Raw genomic sequence first — 27,571 nt, 5'->3', positions numbered from 1 at the left:
TTACTCTTTACCCTCGCCGTTCCGTACTGTGGTTCCCGCTTTTAATTCAAAAGAATGTGGTATCAAGTAGATTCACACCTTGCCTAAACGATATATACACAAAGTAATATTATTCCTTAGGCAAGAGCAATACGGTTAAAGTTTCTGACCACAATGAACGTTCATATTATACCACATCTTAAGTCTATGTTTTTCGTGTTAAAAAGATAACATTCGGCTCGGGATAATAGGAATGTAAATATATGCATGAGTTTTGAATAAGTAATAAAAACATTTACCGCCTCAACTGAAGGAACAAAATTGCAGGCACTCCTGTGCTCATGATTTACTTCAAATCGATATCCGTGACAAATATATATATATCATGTTTTTAATCTAATATTTAGCATTTCATCATGTGCTAAATTACGAACTGTCGTCCGGTCACCATGCCCGGTTTTTTGATTTCGAATACAGGGCAGGGACTTGAAAAATTGTTGCGGAAGTCCATTTTCTCGCCAACTGTCAAACCGCACTGCGTGGCGTTTGATTTTTATGGATCTTCATTTCATGGTTTTGAAGAGAAAATTGCGTGAAAGCGGGCAATTTATACACAGAAAACCGAAGAATAATGAGGATATCGACCTATATGACTAAGTATAGCCTATACTCAATTTCCTACATCAAGAGCAAATAGGGATTCCATATTTAATTGGTAGCAAGTTCTATCCGAACTGCAAACACATTTCGTATTCATATTCAAGATAGTACTTTGCTCACTGTTACGGTATTCTGGTTTACCTTCTGCACAAGATAAAATAAATATAGGCATGTATACCTTCAAATAACAAGGTATATCGTACGGAAAACGTGCAATGACTCACCACCTCCACGGACAAAACTTTGTTTCAGTTGCATGGAAGCCCATTGTTCATCAGCAGGCTATCAAGTAACTAGCGAGGCTTTGTAAATTCTGATGGGGACTTATGGGGAAAATATATGGCGGTACCTCTTTAGGTTTGCGAAGGCGTTACTCTGAAATACACAAATCAGATGTGAATAGATTCCACTATATTTTTCGGATAGGTGTCTTGTAGTCAAAACACAATCATGCATATTAATACGCGTAGATCTTTCAGATAACCTATTTATCTACTCCAGTAAGTAAAATGAAGCGAGTTTTGTAATCGAACACAAAAGGTGTAAAACGTGCATATACGTACACAATATTTCAGTTTTTATATTACAGTATTCCAAGCGATTGAAATTTGATAATAATAAGATAATCAAAATGTTTCGCACTCGATGTTTGGTGTTGATTATTTTCGTGATGACTGGAGAGCATCGTAGTCACGGTGAAGTAGCAAAGCACCAAGAAGATGAAGTCCGCTTAGGTGGGTGATATATTTATTCGGAGATTTCGAATCAAATTTGTCAATCTGTAAAGTGATTGTTGAAATATGGACTGTTGCAATACAGCTTTAGGAATATCAAATGATATAGATAAATGAAGTTAGGAGTGAAGAATTTGATATATATTGCATCGTGAAACAATATAAAAACTCCAAACCAATTAACTTAAACAATGTACTTTATATCAAAAATACTCATGTCCGTGTTCGATTTTGCCACGGAAGTTGTATGCCACGACTTGAACATGGTGCGATCCATACCGCGTTTTTCTGTCGAATAGGAGGGCAGCTATGGAAGTTTGAACACTGAGTCGTCCTACTTTAAAACCTTCCATCACCTCGAATATTTGCGCGATAGTTCGCCTTATAGTTAGAGCCGGGATAATTTTTGAAGTTACGAATTCTGACTTCATTTTTGCTATTATCAGAATATTGGTACTTTGTAAATCTTTGTAATTTTTCAGCAAAACAATCCACCGATGAATCGTCAATGCCAGGTGAATACAACACCAATGAAAAGAACACATTGAAATCTAGTGACATCAATGTGAATGCAGAATCGCTGGCTGGACGTACGTTGAATAAATTTTGTAAAATTCAATTGCGAATGATTGACTTTCCAAATAAAACATATAGCGTTCATTCGTACATATACATCATACAGTTATGCTTTTGCTTTGACTAAAGCGAAATCAGTAAACACAGTTATCGATGCAGCGCTTATATATGAAGTGATTATGTGTTCTCTTTTATTATTAGTTCTATTTATCTATTGAATATAATTAAACATTTGACATTTTCCATTCGAATCATTTGATTATAACAAAGCAATCCAATTGAATTGAATTGCTTTTTAGATTCTGCGAAAGAATTGCCTGCAGTCGGTCGAAGCTCAATTATTGGAACAGCATCAGCTGCCAATGGTGAGTTTTAATTTTATTTTAGTACGATTTTATCAGGTTACGAGAAATCGATGGATTTCTCTGAACTAATGTACCACGAACATAAAAAAAAAATATTCATCTGAAGTTTTATTGAGTGTTCCAATGCTTATGTCATAAATATGTCATATGTCATGCCAGGGGTCGGCAACCTTTTGTCGCTCGCGGGCCAAAATAATGGTTGCAAGTCATTAACGCGGCGCACATATTTTTAAAAAGTTAAAAACCGAACGGATGATACTTTTTATAATAAAAATCAAGCAGTGATACATCTCTCGAACAGAATATAGATTTATTTCCTCATTGCATTGCATCTCAAAAATTCCATTTGAATATTTTCGGTGTCATTAAACCTTTTGCACTTAGCATCAGCTTTTCTGCGTTTTGTTGCCATTTGTCCAATTATAATTAAATTATAGGCTCTTCAAACGAGTTGTGTATTTTATACTTTAGACTAAACTATAATTTAATCTATATTTTATAGATTAAATTATAGTTTAGTCTACACGTGTCTCAGAATATATTCTGTTACGTAAAAACATTAAATCGTCAAAACAGCTGTTTTGTTACTATAATTTAGTGAAGCATCGCGGGCCGGATTATATTACTCTGCGGGCAGGATCCGGCTCGCGGGCCGTAGGTTGCCGACCCCTGTAATAAACGGACGGAATGTGACACACGATTATTTTTGCTGCATTTCGTCATTCATAATGCAGATTTTCTGAACAAATACATGTTTACATTAAGTTACATGCGGACAGCCCACAATGAGGAGTAACATTAGTGCACAAGTGGATGGACAGCCAAGCAAAACTGTGATTGAGAAATGGCCATGGCAGGCATCAATTTGGAGATTTAACAGCAGAGACGGATTGTGGGGGTATCGGTGTACAGGGGCATTGATAGGGAGGCAATGGGTATTGACTGTGGCCCAGTGCTATGATGAGTACGTTTACAACCTTTAAATTGTTTTGAATTTTTAATTCATATTTAGCCGCAGGTGAACACCTTCTCCTCACATTCACTTGAAATTTAAAGACCGACAGCCCGTATTTGGGTATAATTATTAGTCTATGTCTAGTACATTATGATGTTGATATTTTATGCATGCAGTGGTATACGGACGGGCAGTGTTCTTTGCACGAAAATATATTCATTCGTCCAACATTATGGGTACAAATTTCTTGATTATTTAAGACAATTATAGCATTATCAAAATATCTATTTCGATTTGTACGTCAGTATATTAAATCTGGTTGTTTTTAGACAATTATCATCAGGGACGCTGGTGTCTTTTGGCAAAACGAATTTACTCGAGGCAAACAACGGGTGGATTGCTGCTGGAACGGTGCTTTGCCATTCAGGTGAGCCATATAACTATTTGAGTTGGACAGAAATGATATTATAAATGGTAAATGCATATATATACAAAATATTGCTTATGATTTTGGGCACAGGTAATATTTGGGCTGATTTCGTTTTTAATCCATAGTCGGACACTGGCAAAGTAAAGAGAGAAAGCAAAAACGGTGATGGCAATAGTCATCCAATGTTTCATATTCCGAACATTTAAAACAAATGGAATCAATTATTAGATAGCATTTATGATGATTTAATTTAAAATTTTGCAGTCAATCGCACCTTTCAATTGCAGGTTACAATAAAGCAACTCGTGAAAATGATATTTGCCTTATTAAATTGGCAAAAGAGGTCACCTACAGTGAAAGTATAATGCCAGCATGCCTTCCAAATCAATCTGATCGCTCAATTGTCGGAGAAGACTGCGTGATTACGGGTTGGAACAGAATCACTAGTAAGTTTATTTCTATATTACCGTTAATTTATCTGGTCATGGTATGAAAATAGAGTCATGTGTATTTTACTATAACCACGGGCAATGCTTTGAAAGATAATACCTGACTTCCATGTTCGAACGCGTCAACTTAATTTTAATAATTAGTGTTATAATAGGAAGGTAGGTATAGATAATAGGAAGGTCACATCACAACACACAGGACACGCTCAAAGCATTTTAATTAAATCGGGAAATGCTTTTTGTTGTTTTAATGGTCAATTAATCAAAATTCCATGATTTTTCAATATTTGTTTATAATTTATTTTGAGTGGGTTATTGCATAATATGCTATTTTAACCTTTGTTACAACGCATCGATCTCTATATATATACTGCATATTCCTCACCCACATGGACCACTTTAAAAATATTGATATACAATATCGATGCCAAATAAGTGTTATTTTATATCAGAATTTAAAACCACCAGTTACATACACATAGCACTATATTGGGTTTCAAATAAACATAATATTTTCTCCTTCGCATGTACAATCAACAGCCTTGTCCTTGGAAATGGGATAGACAGCCTACATTTGTATTTCCCATGGGACACGTGGGACATGAAAACCGTATGGTTTTCGGGGAAATGATGGTAAAACGTTTTGGTATGGACTTCGTGTTCATATATTTGAGCTTAGCTCTTTTGTTAGTTATAAAGAGCAAAATGTATTCAGCAGTAACAATATACTTCGTGAAGGGGCCGATGGACATTTGTATAATAGTTATAAATATAAAGTTAACAAAGTCCATACATTTTGTCGTTTTGCATGTCTCTTCGTACATGTAGTCCTCTTTAGTAGACGCTAAGCGCTAAACTTAAATTTACCATTTTTTATTGACTGAATAAATTTCGCGACAGTCGCGTTAATATATTTTCATGGCTCTTTTCTTGCCCTGGAGTAGCGTTTTTATCTTTAAAAAGCCATTGAAAGGGAACGTGAATTCCAAAATAGATTTTCGAATAGATGCCCGATCGTGTGTTCGAGTTCTTTTTGTAGACATTATGTTCTCGATCGATTTACTAGAAAGAGCCTTTGGCTGAATTATCCTTTATTATATGTGCAGCTACCGTGCATACTTTGCATGAAGCAAAAGTGGAAATACTTCAAAAAGAACGCTGTTCTACACTACTGGGTGACAAAAAAGACTTACCAAGCAGTCACATCTGTGCAGGGTGAAAAAATTAGTATTAAACATTGGGTGATTGGTAAATTTTTCTTTTCTTATACCTACCTATTTTATAGGCATGATAATCAAATTACTGGACCTTGTCTCTGGATGATAGGAGATCCCTTGGTGTGTAATGGGTCTGTAAGGAATATGTCATCTTACACATTGATGGGGCTTACAAGCCTTAATGTATCCGGGTGCGATTCCAGCACAAACAGACCGGGTGGATTCACCGATGTTACAAAATACTACACTTGGATAAACACAACGATGAAAAACTCACCAGGTATGTTGTCAGTTGCCACTGTATCAACATTTTCTTTGTAGGATACTCCTTCTAATTCGCTATATAATAAATCTAGTTATTCTGTGATATAATGCGATAAATCTAGACTTCCAGTCGAATAAACAAGAAACTGGCGTGATTCGGTTGCTAATTTCATAATGATTTATAATGAACATTTAACTGCATAAACACCTAGCTCGGACTTCAACGCTGGCATTCGATTCTTCAAAATGAAATCCTAGAAGAGCGTTTGGAATTCTAGATTTACCTATAGTCCCACAGTCTGTGGCCATTTAGCTCAATTTTATTTGATTCGCCTTCACACATTATTTATTAAAGATTTTCAATTTTGTAGAAAAAGTTTAATACGCCTTAAGCAAGTTTCTAAATCAAACAAGATTTTTAGGTAAAAAGTGAAATAACACAACATGTGTCAGTGCGTAACAAATCCAGGATAAATTGAAACATTGCGTTCTTTCTCAGATTCGTTTACCTGTTTTGATGCATCTACGATACTTCCGTGCGGAAGTGAAATTAATACAAATGGCACAATTGTTAGATCACCTGTAACTAGTACATCAGCATGGATTTATCCAAAAAGCACTGTAAGACTTTTCGAATAAACTTACTTTAGCGAGCAGTTTATGACTTTGAAGTGTTTTTTATTACATTCGTTCTTGTTTGGAAAATCAAATAACGACGAACGACATAAATTTTGTATGCTCATGTTGAATATCATTAGATTATAACATGATTTCTATACAGATTTGACTATATAATAAGAGAATAATTTGGCAGAATGTGTATTACTCAGCACCCTAAAAGACAGCGACGTATGTACATGAATTCCATTTGAATGTATTATGAAATTCTTTAGATCCTAAATCCAAACAAAAAGAATATTTGCAGATTCAAATTGTTATGAATGCAGGGACGTTATTTTTATTATTTTATGAAAAAGATATCAAAAACTAATATCAATGTATGCTCACAGACCTGCTCGTGGAACATTACAGCACCTGTCGCTCATAAGATAAAACTCGAGTTTTTGTGTTTGAGCACCGAGACTGCATCAACAAGCAACGGCTGTGACGATGATTATGTTCGCATAGAAAAAGGCGAAGGAGGAAGTTAGTCACGTTATTACTTTGCAACATTGAATAGCAGGAACTCCTCTTGCTAAACAACATTAAATCATCCATTAAATTCGATTGAATGTATGATTCACATAGATTAGAGCTACAATAACATACAAAAAAAAATATCAATAATAATTAGCATTGAATAGTAGGTTTCATTTGTCTTTCATTGCATCATATTGCCCGAAAATTCATCATGGGTTCAAAATTGTAAATTTACAGCGATTCGTCATGAGATCTCCAATTGCGCACATCAAAGTTTCAAGGGCAAGTGCTAGGGCAATATCACAGCTGTATTGCTTTTTATACTGTAGACCTAGAACAGTCTTTAATTTTATTTTATTATGCAATAATAGTAAGGAACTGGATGATACTAATATTTACATTTTATACTTGAAACTTTACAAATTAGACATCAAAAATGTTTTAGGGCGTCATTATATTTTAGAGTTATTTGGCAATGATGTAACTATTTTACATCTGGTATTCAGGACACACGTACTGTTCTTCGTTCAATTCCGTAAAGGAATATGTGACAAAAAGCAACAAAGCATCATTGATATTTCACTCGGACGATGATGATCTAACTGCACAAGGATTTACTGCAAAAGTGACATTCATTCCGCCCACTGCGCAAGGTTATAAATTTACAACGTTTAATTTAACGGCAAATGTTTTTTGAATATCCGTCCTATTATTATTTTTATAATAGTTTGTTTAAAAATTTCAAATGCCAAAACCTGCGCTATAGCCGAAATTTTTTCTTTACGCTGCAATAATCGTAAAACATGTAACTTTTATTCATGTAAAATGTAAATGAATGGCTAGTCTTTTATACAATGCAAACTTTCATTTTACTTCAGAAATATCAACATGCTTCAATGAAACAACAATACATGAATGCGGAACAGTCATTACCGAAAATAATACTCTCATTAGATCACCTGTTGGTGACAATACTACATGGTATTATCCATCCGGAATAGTGAGTAATTTACTCATACATTGTATCTTCAAAGAAAAGAATATTGTGGATTGTTTACAGTTATGCGATTACACATCTAGCTTCATATATTGTCTTCTTTACTAAAACAATTACACTGAATAATGAATGGAAAAATAAAAATATATTAGCTTGTAATCAGTAGTAATTAAAAGCAATAAAAAGACCCGCACTGTCTTCACATAAAACTCACAAATGCTAAATTATTTTTTACCTATTTAAAGGATTGCGAATGGGATGTTCAAGCACCTAAAGGGCATATAATAACTTTCGAATTTCTTTGTGATTTCAACACGTACAACGAACAGAGCGATTTATGCAATAAGGACTACCTGAACATAAAGCCACTCGGATATACGACAGGTATTTATTTGCAAGTGATTATAAAAATATCTCATGGAAATGCCCCATTTAACACCGTTTTCCGAGCATTAGGCAAACCTTGGCGAATATCTTTATTTGCTAGCGTTTATCGCCGTAAAAGTGTGTACCCTAAACCTGCTATAAAGTGGTTATGACTATAAGATGTTGACATTTCCGAAACATCTTTTTAATAATTCAAAATCCAGCATTTATTTCGACAACATCCTAACCTCAACTTTTATTTCAAAGTACCTGCATTTATACTTAACATAATATATTTATTTGAATGTCTATATAAATTTTGCGTTTTCCAATACAAAGTGTCACGCGCGCGTAACTAAAGGTAACACAAATGACATATTGAAATTTTAATTCTCCAAGGTGGAACCTACTGCGGACCGCACGAAATTATTAATCCATATGAAACAAGGGGCAACAGTGCCAAAGTGAAGTTTCATTCCGAACCGAACACCAAAGAGAGCACCGGATTTGTAGTCAAGGCAATTTTTGTAAAACCGAGTGGAAAATTTGGTAAGAGTAGGATATGATTTACAGATTTACCCGGGGGAGAGGAAAGCCAATAAGCCGGCTTACTCATATGGCGAACCACGGCCTTTCGTGCAGTTACCATTCCATGTCGGGTATGGGATTTGTTAGTTATTTGTTTTCGAAAGCATGGACTTGATGGTGGAGGAAGCCGTAACCGAACAGCGGTTACGTGAACCACCCTACGGCGGCGAGGAGTCCAGCAATCCTCTCGCACATAACCACACCCACATGAGATTCGAACCCACGCAGAGTAATCAGAGGTGCGGTGGCGAGCGTATTCCTAACGCTTAGCACGAAGAGCCACACCGCCGTGTGCAGAGTGTTCACACTTATTATCGTATACCGAATACCTGCGCTATAGCCGAAATTTTTTCTTTACGCTGCAATAATCGTAAAACATGTAACTTTGATTCATGTAAAATGTAAATGAATGGCTAGTCTTTTATACAATGCAAACTTTCATTTTACTTCAGAAATATCAACATGCTTCAATGAAACAACAATACATGAATGCGGAACAGTCATTACCGAAAATAATACTCTCATTAGATCACCTGTTGGTGACAATACTACATGGTATTATCCATCCGGAATAGTGAGTAATTTACTCATACATTGTATCTTCAAAGAAAAGAATATTGTGGATTGTTTACAGTTATGCGATTACACATCTAGCTTCATATATTGTCTTCTTTACTAAAACAATTACACTGAATAATGAATGGAAAAATAAAAATATATTAGCTTGTAATCAGTAGTAATTAAAAGCAATAAAAAGACCCGCACTGTCTTCACATAAAACTCACAAATGCTAAATTATTTTTTACCTATTTAAAGGATTGCGAATGGGATGTTCAAGCACCTAAAGGGCATATAATAACTTTCGAATTTCTTTGTGATTTCAACACGTACAACGAACAGAGCGATGGATGCAATAAGGACTACCTGAACATAAAGCCACTCGGATATACGACAGGTATTTATTTGCAAGTGATTATAAAAATATCTCATAAAAATGCCCCATTTAACACCGTTTTCCGAGCATTAGGCAAACCTTGGCGAATATCTTTATCTGCTAGCGTTTATCGCCGTAAAAGTGTGTACCCTAAACCTGCTATAAGGTGGTTATGACTACAAGATGTTGACATTTCCGAAACATCTTATTAATAATTCAAAATCCAGCATTTATTTCGACAACATCCTAACCTCAACTTTTATTTCAAAGTACCTGCATTTATACTTAACATAATATATATATTTGAATGTCTATATAAATTTTGCGTTTTCCAATACAAAGTGCCACGCGCGCGTAACTCAAGGTAACACAAATGACATTTTAAAATTTTAATTCTTCAAGGTAGAACCTACTGCGGACCGCACGAAATTATTAATCCATATGAAACAAGGGGCAACAGTGCCAAAGTGAAGTTTCATTCCGAACTGAACACCAAAGAGAGCACCGGATTTGTAGTCAAGGCAATTTTTGTGAAACCGAGTGGGAAATTTGGTAAGAGTAGGATATGATTTACATATTTACCCGAGGGAGAGGAAAGCCGATAAGCCGGCTTAATCATATGGCAAACCACGGCCTTTCGTGCAGTTACCATTCCATGTCGGGTATGGGATTTGTTAGTTATTTGTTTTCGGAAGCATGGACTTCATGGTGGAGAAAGCCGTAACCGAACAGCGGTTACGTGAACCACCCTACGGCGGCGAGGAGTCCAGCAATCCTCTCGCACATAACCACACCCACATGAGATTCGAACCCACGCAGAGTAATCAGAGGTGCGGTGGCGAGCGTATTCCTAACGCTTAGCACGAAGAGCCACACCGCCGTGTGCAGAGTGTTCACACTTATTATCGTACACGTAGTATAATTTAATTTTACAGTATTACATCACGACGCCTTGTAACATATTTTAATTGTTTACTCATTTAAAGTAAATTTTCATCTCTCTATGTCTATTCAACCATATACGAGTGTTGCTGGATAGATTTGAATGTCATTCTTTTCCCAGTTATCTCTCAAGATCGTTGCTATAATCAATCCGACATTGGCCAATGTGGGGAATACATCAGAGAAAACAACACTGTTATTCGATCGCCAGTCGTTGATACGAGTACCTGGCTTTATCCCCCAAATACCGTAAGTCTTCGCTTGAAATTTAGTATAAATTAACTGCAAAATACGCGTCATTGACTCATTCCTTCATCTACGGAATTCTGCTAAATCCTTGAATATTTAAATTTATCACTTTTAAATATTTTTGTCTTTTCCATTTATAATGTGGCAAGTGCTTTCTCAAATCGATTCGCTAACTCAATATCTCATAAAGGAAAAACAGTTTGTTATATAGTTCATAATTAGCGAAAAAATAATGACGTATAACAAACAAAAAAAAAAACTGGTTGTCTTAACTTAAAACGTAATAAACGAAAATGTAATCGATATTTATTTAACACCAGATTTCCTAAATGATTCATCTCTTTTAAATAAAAATTGTCAAACAAATCGCTAATGAGGACTTTAAAATAACCCACAGCAAATAATTTCGTCCATATATATAACATATAAATCCTTATTTACTGAACTGTTTGATTATCCAGGACTGTTCATGGAACGTTCAAGCACCCAAGGGATGTAACATTACATTTCACTTCGAATGCTTTTTACATTTGTACAGTCCTTATTCTTTCTCAACATCTTGTGCTGATGACTACTTGTTGATAAAATCACCTAAAGTCATCAGAGGTAAGAACAGACGAACGTGTAGTTTGATGTGCTCTTCTCATACGTAAATCTCAAATCAATTTTTGCTAATTCATGATTAACACAGAATTAAATGATTCACAGGGTAGAATAACCGAAAAGAGACAATGACACATCTCATGTGTCTATATATATAATACTGTTTTCTCACATTTTAATCTATACAAACTTGTGAAATATATTGGACGAGAACGTTGAAAAAAGCTGTCGAATCGGACCTTTGTGAACATTGTATATCTAGCCACCTATATTTTGTGCACGGATATACTGCTTCTAGTGTAATTCGAAAACTAATGCAAATACTTTTTCGTTTCTTTAGGTCAAAAATATTGTGGAGAATTTTCTTACCAAAAGCCTTACTCTGTCCCTGGTAACACTGCTACTCTAGAATTTCATTCGGAACGAAACAGCAAGGGTGCGAGAGGATTTGTGATTCAGACAGTGTTCACGTGTGGTGGGGTCTTTTATTTCAGCAGTGTAAAATTGATTTCAACTCTGTTTCTAATCTCCCTGTATTTTACAAAATAGAAAATATTTGCTGTCTCCTATGTTTGTTAATTAAAACAGAAAAGAAGCGTGTCCAAAAGTTCACTTTGCACAACTAATTGTATTAACAGTGAAAGTAACGAAGTATCATTATATTTAATGATTTTAATTTTTTGTAGTTATTTTGATCATATATATATATATATATATATACATACCGCTTGGCATTAGAATAAATTAAAAAATATTATTTTCATGTCTTTTATACTGGTAAATGTCACCCATGGACTCTTTGTGCACAACATAAGCATGAATTCCTAATTAATATCCTGTGGCTGTATGCAACCCCCTCATAATTGTAATCGATTATTGAAATTTGAATAAAAGTGTTAATTAATTTTGACCACCTATGTAAATCTACAAACGCGATGATTTGAAATAAATTCAAAAAATAAGTAAGTTTCTCGTTACCATGTCAGCCCTAATTCCAACCAGTTTCATAAACTTATACTCATTATAAAATTAAATTCTTAGCAAACACTTTCAATAGATTTGGTTTCATATATACTCACTTCTACCAAGTTTTGTAAATTGTTGTGTTAATTTTTTTTTGTATTGCAAATTATTTTGCAACAGTTGTATAACGTTTTCCGGACCCCCTGAAGTATGCGCACCAAGAAGGCGCACAACCTGAAATCAGGTTGTGTATCAGGTTAGGGTTCAGGTTATGCGACATCTTGGTGCGCATACTTCAGGAGTACCTGTTTTCCTATATGATTTAAATAGTGATTGGCAAGATTATATTCATTTCATGCTGATACCTTCAGTATAATGTATACATCGACAAAGAATACAATATTAATCGAATCTAACAAAAAATCTTATCCAACCGTATGTTCAAACGGAATGTGACGTCACAATCACATTTCAAAGTATTGGGACGAATGTAAACAATTGGTCAGTCACAGCCGCCAAAAAGGACTAATATGAAAGCGTCATCCAGTACAGTATTCGAATAGGAGTTACAAAAACGAGAGAAGGAAAGTTTAGTTCGAAAACAACGACGCCCATAGTTCAGAAAACACGTTTCATTAATTACCATCATTAAAAGTAAGTAAACAAACGGCCCGGATTTCAATTATTATGATTATGAGGTTTGAAAATTTTGCTCGAATTCAAGGAAGGAGTAAGGAGGTATTTGAATGCTTGCGGGGGAAAAAAGATGTACTCCTATTTACTTTCGATACATTATCACGGCTTGGCGACAATTTGTTTGGGGAAAAGCTAACAAACAAATAACCAACTAATCCCATATCCGACATGGAATGGTAACCGAACGAGAGGCCGTGGTTCGCCATATGTTTAAGCCGTCTTATCGCCTTTCCTCTCTCCGGGGATGAGATGTAAATCCTATCCTACAGGACTATAATTGCATAAATGCTGAAGTAGTTCCAGCTCAATATAAACCTAGTTAATCGATCTCGCCATGTCCAATCCCACGTTCTAACCCAGGGGTCACAAACGCGTTGCCCGCGGGCACCAAGTCGCCCACGAAGACCATACGAGTTGCCCGCAGGTCTGTTCCAAACTAAGCTTGATAATGGCGCTTATAAGTAAGCTACATCAATAAAATTTTGTCCTGCTATTCTTGTATAAATCACACTTATATGGGAACTTAGAATGACACTATATTAATTATTGTAACCATCAACCTGATTTTTAGTTGACCTCGGTAATGTGACGGGTTAATTAACAATCTTCGAATTATGACATCACACTAATATCAATTTCTTGTCCGTTGGTTTGTGGAGCAGCAATAATACAATAATTGATTCCAGAGAAAAATGGCAGAAAAACGATAAAAAATCCCAACTATATTTTTACCACCATGAAAACAGCCTGCGTGTGTCTCATTGGTGGGGCGATTGTAGCGACGGCAAAGCGAAGAGATATTTTACATCTTGTCACGCAATCTACGGCGCTAACTATCCACTCACTCACTGGTCAGCGCAGTACAGTCAGAAAAAGTTCGCGATTCAAATCATACAGCAATCCTATTTTACGAGACCATTGTCTGGTTCCACCTATCTTTGTGAATCAACATTTTTGACATAAACTCAGGATAGAATGGGATTTACATATTTATTCCGAGGGAGAAGATAGTCGATAAGACGGGCTTACCCACATGACGAACCACGCAGAACGCACGCATTTTCGTCCGGTAACCATTTCATGTCGGGTTTGGGATTAGCTAGTTATCAGTTTTCGGAAGCATGGACTTGATGGCGAAGGGAGCCGTAACCAGCGGTTACCACCCAACGGCGGCGAGGAGTCCAGCATACCTCTTGCACATAACTATCCCCGCGTGGAATTCTAACCTGCGAACCTAACGTTCTTAACGCTTAGCACGATGATCCATACCGCCGCGACTCACTTCAACAGGAACAAACACGGAACACGCCTCACTGATGAAAATCTGCAAGACTCGCTCATAGTCACAGTGTCAAGTTACACGTCGGAGTACAACACTCTGCAACATTTGATAGTACAACTGTTAAGTCCATTTTTATCTTAGACTTGTGCAGAGTGTTTGTAAATAATCCAGGTACATTGTGGTTTCCTAGGATGTTATAGTAGTGATCACTTCAATTTGGAAACATTAAGTTTTGAAATGGAAGTGTTATTAATAGAAATTTATTTGATACTTGCTATAATCGTTTGATTTCCTGAGGAATCCTAAAGTTTATCAGTGTCTCCACTTGACTAAATACCAGTAATTATCAATATTTGAAGCTTAATCGAGCAAACTGACTTTTTTGAAGTGTAAATTGAACTGGTAGCCCGCAGCTTGATCTGTACCCAGAAAGTAGCTCTCGACCTCGAAAAGATTGGTGACCACTGTTCTAACCATACCCGATGTCTCCCTGTCCTATTGCACCCGTTAACCATCCCTGAAATCCACACGCCAAACTTCACCCATTTGATCCTTGAGCCCGCAATGTTCAATTCCATTTGGTAAGCAAGGTGCGCCACAACGAGTTGTCGAGTGCGTCGCGAAAATTAACAGAATTGTGTTAAACATAACTAAAATATGATTGAATATTATATATATTGTATTTATTATAAATGTTGTATGGTTCCTAATTTATATGCTGTGTATAAGAATCAATAACTTCATTTTGACTTCACTTGCTGTACGTAGTGTCTGCCTCTATTGTTACGTAAGATAGACATAGGTTGCTGCAATTTTTTGGTCTGAGCTACCATGTACGTTGCAGTGATGGCCATTGTCCATCCGCAGGATTCGAACCTGCGAACCCACGCAGAGTAATTAGAGGTGCGGTGGCGAGCGAATTTCTAACGCTTAGCCCGTTGAGCCATACCGCCGCGCACCACCTCACTTTCTTTTTTCGTAAAAAATGCAATGTAAGGGGCTTTCCCTCTATTTAGAATGAACGCGTATTCGGTTATGACGACTCGTTGTGCAACCAATTTCTCTATTTAACTACTAACTAGTTACCTACTTATGTATGTAATGGCCATGGTACGGTACAACAATGGCCCAAAGCAAGTTTTAATAGGAATGATAGCTCAAATATCAGGATAGCCTATATCGTTCGTAGACGGCTGATTTTTCTAATCGTAGGTACGGTAATAATGCCCGCACCACTGTCAGACTGTACCGGTACTAGTGTACTACCGGTACATCTCGCCTCTCGCTAGGTACCGTACGGTACCTAATCGAGTTGTCCGCCTACCCTACCAACAGCAACATATCTTTGTGTTATCATAATATTGTTAAATCGTTAATGCAGTAGTGCAGCGGTTCCCAAACTATGGGTCGCGACCCACTGGTGGGTCGCAAGAGGAATCTCAGTGGGTCGTGAAAAGATGTAGAAAGCTTTGATCAATTATACTGGTTATTAGGATCGGTGGCAAAGCAAATTTCAAAATAAACTGCAACTTTTCAATTTTTTACGTCTAAAACTATCTGAAATTGAAATAAATGTCAAGTCTATTATGGAAAATAGCAAGAAACAATCTCATCTTTCTCACTAGCTTCACTGAAAATTCAATTTGAGAAATTAAATTTGTTTCCTCCATTAATGTTTTATTAATTTATTAAAGTTAAATGGGTCGCCATACTGCCATAAGCTGTGGTAAAAAATAGTGGGTCCCAACGCTAAAAAGTTTGGGAACCACTGCAGTACCGTATTGTGTTGAATGGACAAAATAACATAACTCTGAGCTGTGGCTAAGAGTTATAAATGAAAGTACCGGTAACGTACATCCGTAGTTTGTTATTCTGAGTGGTTTGATCATCACAACACTCTGACACTACAGCACTAGCTGTCAAATTGACTTTGAATTACGGGATTGACATCATTCCTAAAGTTTTAAAGGCTGTTGTTGATTTCGAATGATTGCCTGCGCGACCATCCGCAAACTTTGGAGGGCGGTATTGCGTCACTGCGACGTCACTGCAGTGATGTAATTTTTGGACGACTTAGTCAGAAGGGGGTTAGGAATGACATATGCAAAAATTGCTGAGCCAGGCTAACTAGAAGTACGTGCGGCGTGTACTTCAAAGACCCGAAACGAACCCTTAATAAGACACTTTTTGTAAGTTTTTTTTTTTAATTTTTCATGCATTTATTTTCCTGAAAGATATACTTTTTTACTAGTTGGAAGAATTAAATTTACTATGGCTGACATGTCAGAACTGTGGATACTAACTAACTAAACTTTAGCCCAAGAATTTCATTCCAGATACTGGTACCTAATTTTTAGAATTAAAGATTGTATGGGCATAATTGTTCGGCTGAGAACTTTGTGTACAGGATTGATAAAGTGTTTCTGCAGTGTTCACCTATATCAACAACTGTCACAAGGAAAAAGCAAAATGGCTGGGCGATTTCGGAGTTATGTTTGGGATCCGATGTTAATTATCTCACAGATGATCGCTCTACAATGCATATTTTATTTAACTTTGGGACTTATCACTGCAGGATTTTTGGCAATGGCTGGCTACTATCCATCATTGAGATATATTTTTGACTGGCAATCGGTGCACTTTCGTTCAAGAGAAAATCAAATTGTAATGGTCACTCATATATTGAACTCATTATTTGGTGCAATAACTCTGTGGTTTATTATTCAAAGGGCGAAACAATGTTTAGACTTTACATGCACACTTCATTTGTATCATTTAATTATTTGTTGGGTTTATACGAGTCATTTTCCAGCAAGCCTCTCATGGTGGCTCATACAGATAGTCTGTATAGTTTTGATGGTTGTTATCGGTGAGTACCTTTGCTTCCGATCAGCAATGAAAGATATTCCAGTAATGGGTTCAAAGACTGAAGTATGATACAAAAAAAATATTTCTAGAGGAGTAAATATTTGCACTAGAATACACTGCGCAACATGATGTTATGCATAAGCAAAATGGGCTATGTATTTTATGCCGATTGACAACTTTTCAATATGATAACCTGAACAGTGTTATTATTCATATCTTGTGAATGCAATGGCTTAATAATATCACTTTCTTAGGTGGATCCAGGGCGATATCTCTTTGTATTTCATTGATATTTCAGCCAAACTTTTTAGTTTTAAACAATAGTGGGCTTTTTGTTCAATTACTACTCAAAAGTTATATATTTAAGATATTCCAAAGTAACAGAAATATCAGTATTGTGCTTGTAAGGTCCAAAATTTCACGTCTATTCAGGAGTTTAAAAATAGGGATTGTTTTCGACTAGAATTTGATATAACTGCCACAAAATAAATCTTGTTAGGTAATCAATTTCATCTATTCTCTAACTAATATTTAAAGAGCTTAAATATTACATGATGGTTATTTAATTCCAATTACGTATTCATATACACATCTGATTTTGTTGACTTGTTCAAATTGCTTTATATTGTATATTCAGGAAGAGCTCTGTAATATGCCAAGCATAATTATAAATGTAGGAGGGCATTGGATATAACAGGCATTTCAGTTCATTTTTTAATTCTTAGCATAGGCTAAGTCAAACAAACACCATTCAACATTAAGTTCCTGTATTTACTTTATTAAACCAACAATTGTTGCCTCAATGCAATATGCTTGGAATTTTACAAGCACAATTTATAATATTGCTGCCTTCATGCATTGTTTTAGATGTTGATTTTCTAATCTATGTCTAATAACTCATAATCAACATTTGATATTCTTAAATGAAATATATATTTCATTAGGTTAGGCTTCATATATTGTCAATATCATTTTTGATTTGTCTGGTTTATTGAATTTCAAATTATTAATTCGGAATATGGATGAGCTAAATAAAAAAATCATGCACTGCCTATCAAGTCTTCTTTATTCATTAAATGAGGTATTTTCCATTACCCTCTCAATTATGGGACACTTTGAATATTTGCTTTTCATCATAACAATCCAGTTTCTTACTCTATGCTGAAAATTAATGGCTTTGTCTGATAAGGATCGAGTTGAACGAAGGGGATTTTGAATATGATCTGATATACAATTGCTACATTATTGCATGACAGTGTGTTCTTGTTAATGTGTAACACTGCTGATTATTTACAATTGTATTATTAGATTGTGCCAAAATGAGAACTTTTATTCAGATGTAATACTCACAAATTATTTTTCAAATCTCTGAGAGAAATTGGTTTAATAAATGCGATTTCAACTCCGATATTACCCCTATGGTGGCACATGGCACCATCAGTTTAGAATTCTTACAAATTCATTGCGATTTTGCTTTTAGAATATATCAGAATATGTCTTTTTAGAATTATAGTAATAGTTTCAGTGAATGTTTCTATGTTAGATTGGTAGCGCATATATAGACATAGATGTTTCACATTCCTTCAAACTGATATTTTAGTTGACTCTTTGCCCATTTTTTAGTTCTGCCCTTTGTGCTTGTTGTCAACTGTGACTTGAAACCTTTCTTTTTGGATGAATTTTTTTATTTATTTATGATAGTTTAGTTAAATATTAAAGTTATGGGAGTAAAAGGATTATGGAAACTGTTGGATGGAACAGGAAGACCTCTAAATTTGGAATCACTAGAGGGAAAGATACTAGCCATTGGTATATGTTTTTATATACTAATTCTCTTCAAATTAAAATAAAATGGTGTATTGCTCTTGGCTTTGGAAGTACAATGTGAAAAAAAAAATGTAAAATATTAAAATTAGACTAACCAGTATATTTTATTGAAGAAACAAAAAATTTTACTTACCGTAGTTTTCCAACATTTTTGTAAACACCTAATTTGAGCTTTTTTCAAAATTGGTATTTCCTATGCTCAGTAGTTTTCCTTTTATCTTGTGTTTTAACAACTCATGCTTTAAACACTGTAATTTGAAAAAAAAGGTAAATTAAACAAACATTTTAATTGACTATTTAATGCAGGATATCTGAAATAGAAATTAGTTATAGAAGAGCTAATTGTTTTTATAATATTGCCATATTCATTATTCCTATTCAGCTCTTGAATTTTCTAATTAACTGATTAGCTTAAATACTGCCATATACTAATATATGTACTGCTCTACAATTATAGATTACATGCGGTGGATATGGGTTACCATTCATAGAAGCATAATCTAATGAGACTTCTGTTATTAAATTTTGATAGGGCCTATTGATTTAGATGATTAACTTTTCTTTTTCTGTTATTTGTTATTATTTTTACAGATATTAGTGTTTGGTTGAACATGGCCATCAAAGGAATGAGGGATTACCAAGGACATGCGAGTGCAACTGCTCATCTAACAACATTGTTCAACAGGTACAATAGGGGGTGGGCTTGACTGCCTACACCAGGCTTGGCGGTTGGCAATAAGTAGCACTTTGCATGCCATTGCACAACTGAATATAATGCACAGGTTTGAATTCTATGGGAGATAGCTACACGCAAGAAGATTGCTGGAGTTGTCACCCCCATTATGGCTTCCACCATCATCATGTCCATGCATAGGGACAGTTAACTAGACATGAGGCCGTAGTACGTAATATGATAGTCATTCTTTTGGCTTCACCTCAAGAGATAAATCTAAATATCCTATTCTGTTCTATTTGTTGTTGTACGAGGCATGGAGGTTATTTATTATTATAATCACACATCTTGTTCCAGAATTTGTAAGCTGTTGTATTATGGAGTCAAACCAGTGTTTGTATTTGATGGGCAAGCACCAATGTTGAAACAAAATACACTTCGTGAGAGAAGAGAAAGAAAAACCTTCCATGCAAATGAAGGCAAAAAAGCCAGTGCCAAAATTTTACAAACATACCTCAAAAAACAAATTTTGCAGGAGGCTACTGGAGTGAGGTATGCTGTCTGTTATTCATAATAGTTATTCATACAAAATACATTGGTTATGATTTCTGAGTCTGACTTTTGTTGGGATTGTTCAGCTTTGAAAGGAACTTCATATTTTTTCAGTTATGTAGTTCAGCAAGTCACAGATAAAAGTCAAAAAAAGGAAAATTATAGGGTTCATGTAGTTTCAATTTTTTTTACATGTTTGTTTCTGTATACATGTTTTAAATAACTGTTTCAGCACTGAGCAAAATGGTGATGGGGGCACAAAAAGTTCAGATGAACCATCGTCTTCTTCCAAACAAAGCAAAGGTGTGAAAAAGGAATAATCTGGCTCTTTCAAAAAAGTTTGTACTTACATAGTGGGATTTAATTTAAAACAATTCCGGGGGGTACTCATCGAGGATGTTCGGAGAGCTTTTTTCTGTAGCTCTGAGATTAGGAAAAAATTAAAGTCTTATATACAAAGCGGGAAACAATCGTTGGCTCTCCAGAAGTGTGTGTACCAATATGGAGGTATCTAATTTTGTTCGCCTACTTTACATCAAGTTATGTAAAGGGACTGAAACCTATGGGCAGGAGTATATTCACTTGGCTAACACAGGCAGTTTCCAAACTCGTAATAGAACTAAAATAAGGAAAATCGGAATAAAAGTATGGCCTAACATGGTACACACACTAATGGAGCGAGGTTCATACCACATTACACCCAAAGTTAATGTTGAAATTACATTCTCACTGTTCATTTTTGTTATTCAAGCAATCTAAGTTCTCTCAAATTAGGAATGATTTGTCTTCGTCCTGGTAATATTGTTATGCAATAATGATGAAAAATCAACTGGAAGCAAATTTTTTTAATGTTGATCACAATGATCATAAAACCTTCATCAGTTTATCTTCCAAATCCTTTAGATGAGAAGAAACAAGAGATAGATATCTTTGATCTTCCCCCACTTGCAAGTCAACTCAATGACAGTGATCAAGAAGAATTAGAAGATGAACTCAAAATGAGAACTGAGTTACAGAATGAATATATTGATGAATCTGTAAGTTAATTTAAAGTTTGTAATAATACAACTGTATCATATATTTAAATTAAGATACGATCAGGTAAATATAATCAAACAGAAAAGGTAGAGACTAAGAGAGAATCAAGAATTCTATGTTGTGTGATTGGCCTAAACATGAATGTGGATATGAACTAACAAAACAGCCAATCAAAACGTTGAGTACTTGACGCGTTACAAAGTCGCAACCTATTACCTATTAAAAAGTTATGTATCACTATTTTGCAGGAAACTTGTGAGAAAGATCTATATATCCTATTAAAACTGAATCAATAATATAAGTTTTATTGTATTGACTTGGACTGATTCAATTCTCAGTTCTATTCAAAATTTTCTGGCTCACCTATGTAGTTGACATATTTCTTTCGGTCTATGTAGTTCACCTATGTAGATTTTGGGATTTGAGTGTTCGTATATAAATTTGCTCAAAGAAGAATTCTCTATTCTTTTAAGTGCAAGTAACGTTGCTTTAAGCATATTGTCTTAGAGGAAAATCAAGCAATTGTGCTGAGTTTAAACTTGTCAAATCTAGTATATTGCACAGTGAATATTGAATGTATTTCTATACTTGTATTGGAATAGTCATATTTTCTTTTTCTTAATTACTTCATCATATTAGGGTCATGTCGATATTGAAGGGGTTCTTAAAATGAATATAGATTCTGAAGATTTTAATTCACTTCCATCCGATGTGCAATATGAGTTGTTGAAAGATTTAAAAGAAATCAGAAAACGGAGAAGAACAAGAATAGAGGCAATGCCTGAAGAATCAAATTCTTTTTCTGACTATCAGATAGCAGGTACTACATCTTCTATTCCGTGCATGCTTTCCAGACCCATTTAATCTCTTAGAAAATTTCAAAAGTAATATTTACTCCATTGTGTATGTGACTGTTTAATTATAATTTATATATAGTTAAGTTCAGGTTCAAACACCAGAACTCCTGATTTAGTCTAAAGAACAAGTTTTATATATAATTTGCACTTGATTGGCACATTATGTGTATTGTAAAATCAAACCTGTCGCCTATTTGGATATAGCAGCCCAATGAACCTCTTTCAGAGAAGAACCTTAAAATGGCAACTAGGCTATTATATTATGTGAATCTTTTTTATTAGCTGGATTATGTGAGACATAGTTTTCTTTTAAATGAATCAGCTAGACAAATACTTCTTTATTCGTGTTTGACGAAGCATTGCCAATTTTTCTATTCTTTGAGTCTATTTTACTTAAACAAAAGAGTTTCCCCACCAAAATATGGAAAAACACTAGCCCCAAATCTTTTCTTTCTTAAATTTACCGAATATCTTGTAAATAGAATGTTTTCCACAATCCGCTCTAGTCCAAATCAATTATTTAAATTTCTTTGTTTTAAATTTCGTTCGTAAAGGTCTACTCGCAAAGCGGAAAATCAGCAAAAAAATTGAACATGTTGAAAATAAAATGTCTGAAGAAAATTTAGCTGCATCATCTTTGCATGCTGGATTTACAGATGAAATGCTGAAGGATCATGACATCGATGCTCGACAACTTGTATCTGATTCCTCTACTCATTTTATATGGATGAGAAAATCTATTAAGGTACTTGTGTTTTCTTTTTCATCAAAAATTTTATATATGATCTGACGAATTCAGTACAGGTTATCTTGCATCTAACTTACAAATTTTATTCTGTAACATTTCGTCTGACCAAAATCACACTTTCTCGGACAAGCACTTTACAACAATAATTTACAGTTATAATTGTTGTTACAGTATTCTTGTAGTAAATTCATACAGATCCACTAACTAACCCATAGACAGTAGGCAGGAGTAGTTTTTAAAGCAAATACTGTAAATTGATTCATTACTTGGCATCATATATCATCTTATATGCAAATAAACAAATCTTGATTTGAATTGGCAAACTGTTATTTAAATTATTCAGTCTTTTTAGTGTAACCTCGTCATGAGTTTTTATTTAAACTTCATTTATTAAATCGAAGGCACCCATTTATTATCAATGGCTTTTTATTATCGACTAGACTTTGAAAGTGGTAACATTTGTACTGCAATTGTTTGCCAAAATTTATCGAGACAGTTCGGAATAGCACTTATTTTTAATATTTTTAGAATAAATCTTGGTTAGTTTTATGAAAACAACTAATACTACTCCATGTTTACCCAATCCTCTTTTATTAGAAATCAAACCCAAATGATGAAAGCGAAGTATCAGCGAACAAAATTCTACCTTCAATTCAAGAAGAACAAATATCAGAAGAAGTTGTTAAGACAGATGAATCCCGATCTGAGCTTAAAAAGGATAATCTGAAAACACAAGAACTTACAGAACAAGATATGAAATTGACCATTACAAAGGATCAAGAATCCACTGATATGGATATTGTAGAATCAAACTTAACTGATCAAAACAATGGACTGAAAATTGTACAAAATCAATCTTCATTGACAGAGCAAGATATAAATATAAAAAATGTTGAATCACAGATTGTAAAACTAAATAGTGAACTAAATTCATCACCGACAGAAATTTCGAGTGTGTCTCATTCCGTTGTCTCGTGTGATAATACGTTGAACTCTAATAGCACTCAAGAAAATACTTTATTAAAAACACAGTTGCCAGAATTTTCTAACATTCATACAGCAGAGAAGCATATTGAGATTAAAGAAAGAAAAGATGTAGAGGATATAAATTTACGGACTGGTTTTGAATTGCAACAACATAAAGATGATGTTGTTGAAAACCCGACTGATTCCTGTGTTCTTGAAAAGAAATCAAATCATAGTAATGTTACCATAAAGCCATCTCCATTGCCAGCATCATTTTCTGAATCAATTCCTGAAGAAATTACTGTCAAAAAAGCTGAAAATGTTGAAGAAAGTTCGGATGATGACTTTATTGATATTCCTGAGCAAGAAGCAAAAATTAAACCGGCAACTGATAATATTTCCAGCACTGTTGAACAATCTGATTCGTTAAAAGATCCTGTATCTGTTGTATCCCAAGTCAATGACTCACCGGACAAGTCTGAAGAGAGGTATGTGTGGTATTTCTATTATTATTATAAGATATGTATCATACATAAATTTTCAGCTGACCAGCATTGAGAATGAGAAAGTCTTTGATCTTGTGACATGATTACAGCGCTACATACTATTCTAGTGGTGTATATACATCGGAAGACCATGTTTTTATTGCACTGATTCTCTTTATCGCACTGGTATCTAGTAGTAGGCTCATACCTGTTCTAATGCATATGCAAAGCAATCAACATGTGTCTCTGTCTTTCTATTCAGTATGTTTGTGGAAAGCAATCCTTGGGAAGGTCTAAATGCAGATAACATTGAAGCTTTCAGTGGGCAACTCGATGCTGAAAGCAAAGAACTGAAAAAATTAATGCAAGCAAAAGAAAGAGCAGCTCGTGATTTAAGTCAATCTGCACAGTTAGAATGTCAAGAACTTTTGCAATTATTTGGTCTTCCTTACATATTGAGTCCACAGGTAAGCTATAATACCTTCAGATTTCCAAATTGTGCTTAATTAATTATAAGATTGTAGTTTAATTCATCATTCATTGTGGTTGGTTGTCCAGAAGCTTGGTATATCGAAGGACATGTTCAGAAGCTTTGCTTGGCTCCGGTTGAAATACTGATAATTAGATCATGAGCAAAACAAAGTAATACAAACTTGGTGGTTTGAAGTGTTTTACTTAAAAGTATTTATATCATTTGAAAATTTTCTAATATTCCCAACTTTTGTTTTAGGAAGCTGAAGCTCAATGTGCCACACTTGAACTGCTTGGGTTGACGAATGGTACAATAACAGAAGATTCTGATATTTGGTTATTCGGTGGAAAATATGTCATTAAAGATATGTTCGGGAGCAAACGAGATCCTGTTGTTTTTAATGCAAACGATATAGAAATGCAACTTGGTCTAAACAGAGATCGATTTATTTGTATTGCTCTGTGTTCTGGCAGTGATTATACAACAGGTTTGTTGTTTGTTTTTTATTCTGACCTAGAAATTCAAGGATGTGAGTGAGGTGTTTGTGAAACTTGTTTTGTATAACAATGTGGGTCAGTGTATCTCGTTTAGATTATTATGTATTATGTGATTGCTAGTTGATATTTTTCACCAATTATATCTATCAATCAGATGTGGAGTCCAACATTTAAAATTCTCTGGCATTCAGAGCTGGAGTAAAGTTGAAATTTCCTTGGACATTGAGTTTCATTTCTGATCCAAATTAAAATTGTTGTTCAACCCCAAGCCGGGAAACGAAGTTGATTGTAAAATTTTTCAACTTCACAACCCTGATGTCTATGCACGTAAATCATTACATTGCATCAAGTAGCTGTAACTATGGAATATTTGAGAGGATATTCAGATTTTTTATTTCAAATATTCTCCATTTTTCTAACAATCCTGCATTGTTCATTCAGGCATTCATGGTGTGGGTCCAGTCACAGCTCTGGAAATTCTGAAGGAGTTTGAAGGGGAAGACATTCAAGGATTGGTTCATTTGAAAAAGTGGTGGGATGAGACTTGTCAACGAGTAAGTTCTCTCTTTGTGTTAGTAAAAACAACAGAAATCCCTGCCACAAGTATGTTAAATTTGGCATCAATCATTGCTGATTTATTTTAAAGTCTTTGTGAAAAGTTGTTGCACGGCGGCGGCAAGGGACTAAATTAAAATGTTGATTGAAAAATGCAGAGCAATTATATTGTCAATTGTCGTCAATTGCTGTTTTTTTCAATTGTAGCAAAGTTCTGTCATGAAATATAGATTTTTTTCCTATATACTAACCACTGCATCAATGGTCTAATGGGTTGTTTCCGTCTTTCTGTGTGCCCGGTTTTATTTAAATGTTATTGAGTGGTCTGAGCACATTGCGGGTCTGCGATAATCTGGAGGCTTTGGGGCCAACAATCTTTAGGCAGTTGCATCCAACAACTTCATATATTTCATGAATTAGCTAAAAAAATCTTATTCCCAACAGGAAATTAGTCTATCCATCAAATATTTAACGAACGTTTCTGACTGACTGGTTCACAAGCTGACTCATTATGTGCTTTATATTTTACAGGTAACACAAGTGCTTCCCACAGAAACCAAGATAAAGAGTCAGTTGCGCAGGATTAATTTGAACAAAAATTTTCCATCAGAAGCAGTTTATAAGGCATATACACAACCAATTGTTGATGATGCTAGCACTAAATTTGAATGGGGGTTTCCAGATTTGGATGAGCTTCGTAATTTTGCTGTCAACACAATGGGATGGACACGGTATGGTAGTAATGACTTGTTATCCCTTTGCCTCTGATTGTTCTAATATTAATTTTCAAATTTTTCAAGACTCAAGGCAGATGAAACTTTGCTTCCTTTAATGAAGAAATTGGGGCAGCGCCGATCAGCTCAATTAAAAGTTACACAATTTTTTACCCCTGTATCCAATCTAACTACAAACAAAGCGAAAAGCAAGAGAGTACGAAGAGCAGTTGCATCTCTTAAAGGCAATGCTGAAATTGTTCAAGAAAGTTCAAGAAGTAAAAAAAAGGCTCGAATGACCAAGGGAAAGAAAAAGCCTGCTGTTAAAGAGGAGAAATTAAATTTGTCTGAATCTTCATCTGACAGTGAATAAAGTAACCTGAAAATGAAGCAATCTTTACTTTTGCACGAACTGTATGCTTTTACATTCGACGTAAATTTCAATCATACATGTTACAGGTTTGATGTTCAAATACAACACAAATGAACCCTATAAACGTTGTCATATAGTAAACTATAAGTTTCTGTTGGGCGTCGCACCATGCAATAGGAGTATGCTTGCCATCGAACCTCTGATTACGTTGCATGGATTTGTAGGTCCGAATCATATGAAGATGATTATCTGCGAGATGATTGCTGGACTAGTCTGTTACCGTACTGTTCCTTCGTCATCCTGTATCATCTCGTTAACTAATCCCTTACCCGACATGAACTGCCAACCAGACGAGGGGCCGTGGTAGGCACGCCTTTTATTTAAACAGTGTTACCGACTTTCCTTGGAAGGAATGTGAAAATCCTATCCTAAACCAAAATCTAGGCTTTTTATAACCCGTTGCCAAGTGCCAGAAATTAGGCTATATGATTCAACATCACGAAGCAAATGACCGAATCATTATGTATGCAAGTGTGCGTGCAGACGAAACTCGGGAAC

General features: G+C 35.0%; 3 protein-coding genes across 5 annotated transcripts; all 3 read left to right on the top strand.

The window, feature by feature from the left end:
- The first annotated feature begins 995 nt into the window (after window positions 1–995).
- Window positions 996–12,828, top strand: LOC120328241 (ovochymase-2-like). 2 transcript variants are annotated; one of them, XM_078114788.1, is made up of 20 exons: window positions 996–1,373; window positions 1,856–1,963; window positions 2,249–2,314; window positions 3,080–3,278; window positions 3,599–3,696; window positions 3,987–4,145; window positions 5,255–5,363; window positions 5,434–5,645; window positions 6,129–6,250; window positions 6,640–6,775; window positions 7,276–7,422; window positions 7,648–7,769; window positions 8,012–8,150; window positions 8,532–8,681; window positions 9,173–9,294; window positions 9,537–9,675; window positions 10,057–10,206; window positions 10,718–10,845; window positions 11,307–11,451; window positions 11,789–12,828. In XM_078114788.1, exons 1-20 carry the CDS (start codon window positions 1,271–1,273, stop codon window positions 11,995–11,997), a joined length of 2,763 nt encoding a protein of 920 aa, XP_077970914.1. In that variant the 5' UTR covers window positions 996–1,270; the 3' UTR covers window positions 11,998–12,828. The 2 variants fall into 2 exon arrangements, with proteins under 2 accessions (XP_077970914.1, XP_039250611.2); XM_039394677.2 differs by lacking the exons at window positions 8,532–8,681; window positions 9,173–9,294; window positions 9,537–9,675 and having other exon boundaries at window positions 997–1,373.
- Window positions 12,829–16,108: 3,280 nt separating this feature from the next.
- Window positions 16,109–18,958, top strand: LOC120328003 (protein SYS1 homolog). The gene has a single exon (XM_039394375.2). The coding sequence runs from the start codon at window positions 16,760–16,762 to the stop codon at window positions 17,324–17,326; it is 567 nt and encodes a 188-aa protein (XP_039250309.2). The 5' UTR covers window positions 16,109–16,759; the 3' UTR covers window positions 17,327–18,958.
- Window positions 18,950–27,137, top strand: LOC120328001 (DNA excision repair protein ERCC-5 homolog). 2 transcript variants are annotated; one of them, XM_039394373.2, is made up of 13 exons: window positions 18,950–19,066; window positions 19,676–19,769; window positions 20,115–20,309; window positions 20,542–20,612; window positions 21,213–21,346; window positions 21,987–22,167; window positions 22,759–22,949; window positions 23,550–24,406; window positions 24,666–24,870; window positions 25,134–25,362; window positions 25,814–25,926; window positions 26,459–26,658; window positions 26,728–27,137. In XM_039394373.2, exons 1-13 carry the CDS (start codon window positions 18,979–18,981, stop codon window positions 27,011–27,013), a joined length of 2,844 nt encoding a protein of 947 aa, XP_039250307.2. In that variant the 5' UTR covers window positions 18,950–18,978; the 3' UTR covers window positions 27,014–27,137. The 2 variants fall into 2 exon arrangements, with proteins under 2 accessions (XP_039250307.2, XP_039250308.2); XM_039394374.2 differs by lacking the exons at window positions 18,950–19,066; window positions 19,676–19,769; window positions 20,115–20,309 and having other exon boundaries at window positions 20,544–20,647.
- The last annotated feature ends 434 nt before the right edge of the window (window positions 27,138–27,571 follow it).

Source organism: Styela clava, chromosome 7 (assembly GCF_964204865.1).
Source record: "Styela clava chromosome 7, kaStyClav1.hap1.2, whole genome shotgun sequence".
Lineage (NCBI taxonomy): Eukaryota > Metazoa > Chordata > Ascidiacea > Stolidobranchia > Styelidae > Styela > Styela clava.
The sequence above is the reverse complement of the archived record's forward strand: the minus strand, read 5'-3'. Positions and strand labels throughout refer to the sequence as shown.

What these genes read in the sequence shown, in the direction of transcription:
- LOC120328001 (XM_039394373.2), top strand. Translation starts at nt 18,979, where the DNA reads ATGGGAGTAAAAGGATTATGGAAACTGTTGGATGGAACAGGAAGACCT. An exon ending in ATGAATATATTGATGAATCT is followed by an intron (nt 21,347 to 21,986) that starts GTAAGTTAATTT and finishes TCATCATATTAG; the next exon opens with GGTCATGTCGATATTGAAGG. An exon ending in CCGGACAAGTCTGAAGAGAG is followed by an intron (nt 24,407 to 24,665) that starts GTATGTGTGGTA and finishes CTTTCTATTCAG; the next exon opens with TATGTTTGTGGAAAGCAATC.
- LOC120328003 (XM_039394375.2), top strand. Translation starts at nt 16,760, where the DNA reads ATGGGCATAATTGTTCGGCTGAGAACTTTGTGTACAGGATTGATAAAG.
- LOC120328241 (XM_078114788.1), top strand. Translation starts at nt 1,271, where the DNA reads ATGTTTCGCACTCGATGTTTGGTGTTGATTATTTTCGTGATGACTGGA. An exon ending in AGAAGATGAAGTCCGCTTAG is followed by an intron (nt 1,374 to 1,855) that starts GTGGGTGATATA and finishes GTAATTTTTCAG; the next exon opens with CAAAACAATCCACCGATGAA. An exon ending in GGCTTTATCCCCCAAATACC is followed by an intron (nt 10,846 to 11,306) that starts GTAAGTCTTCGC and finishes TTGATTATCCAG; the next exon opens with GACTGTTCATGGAACGTTCA.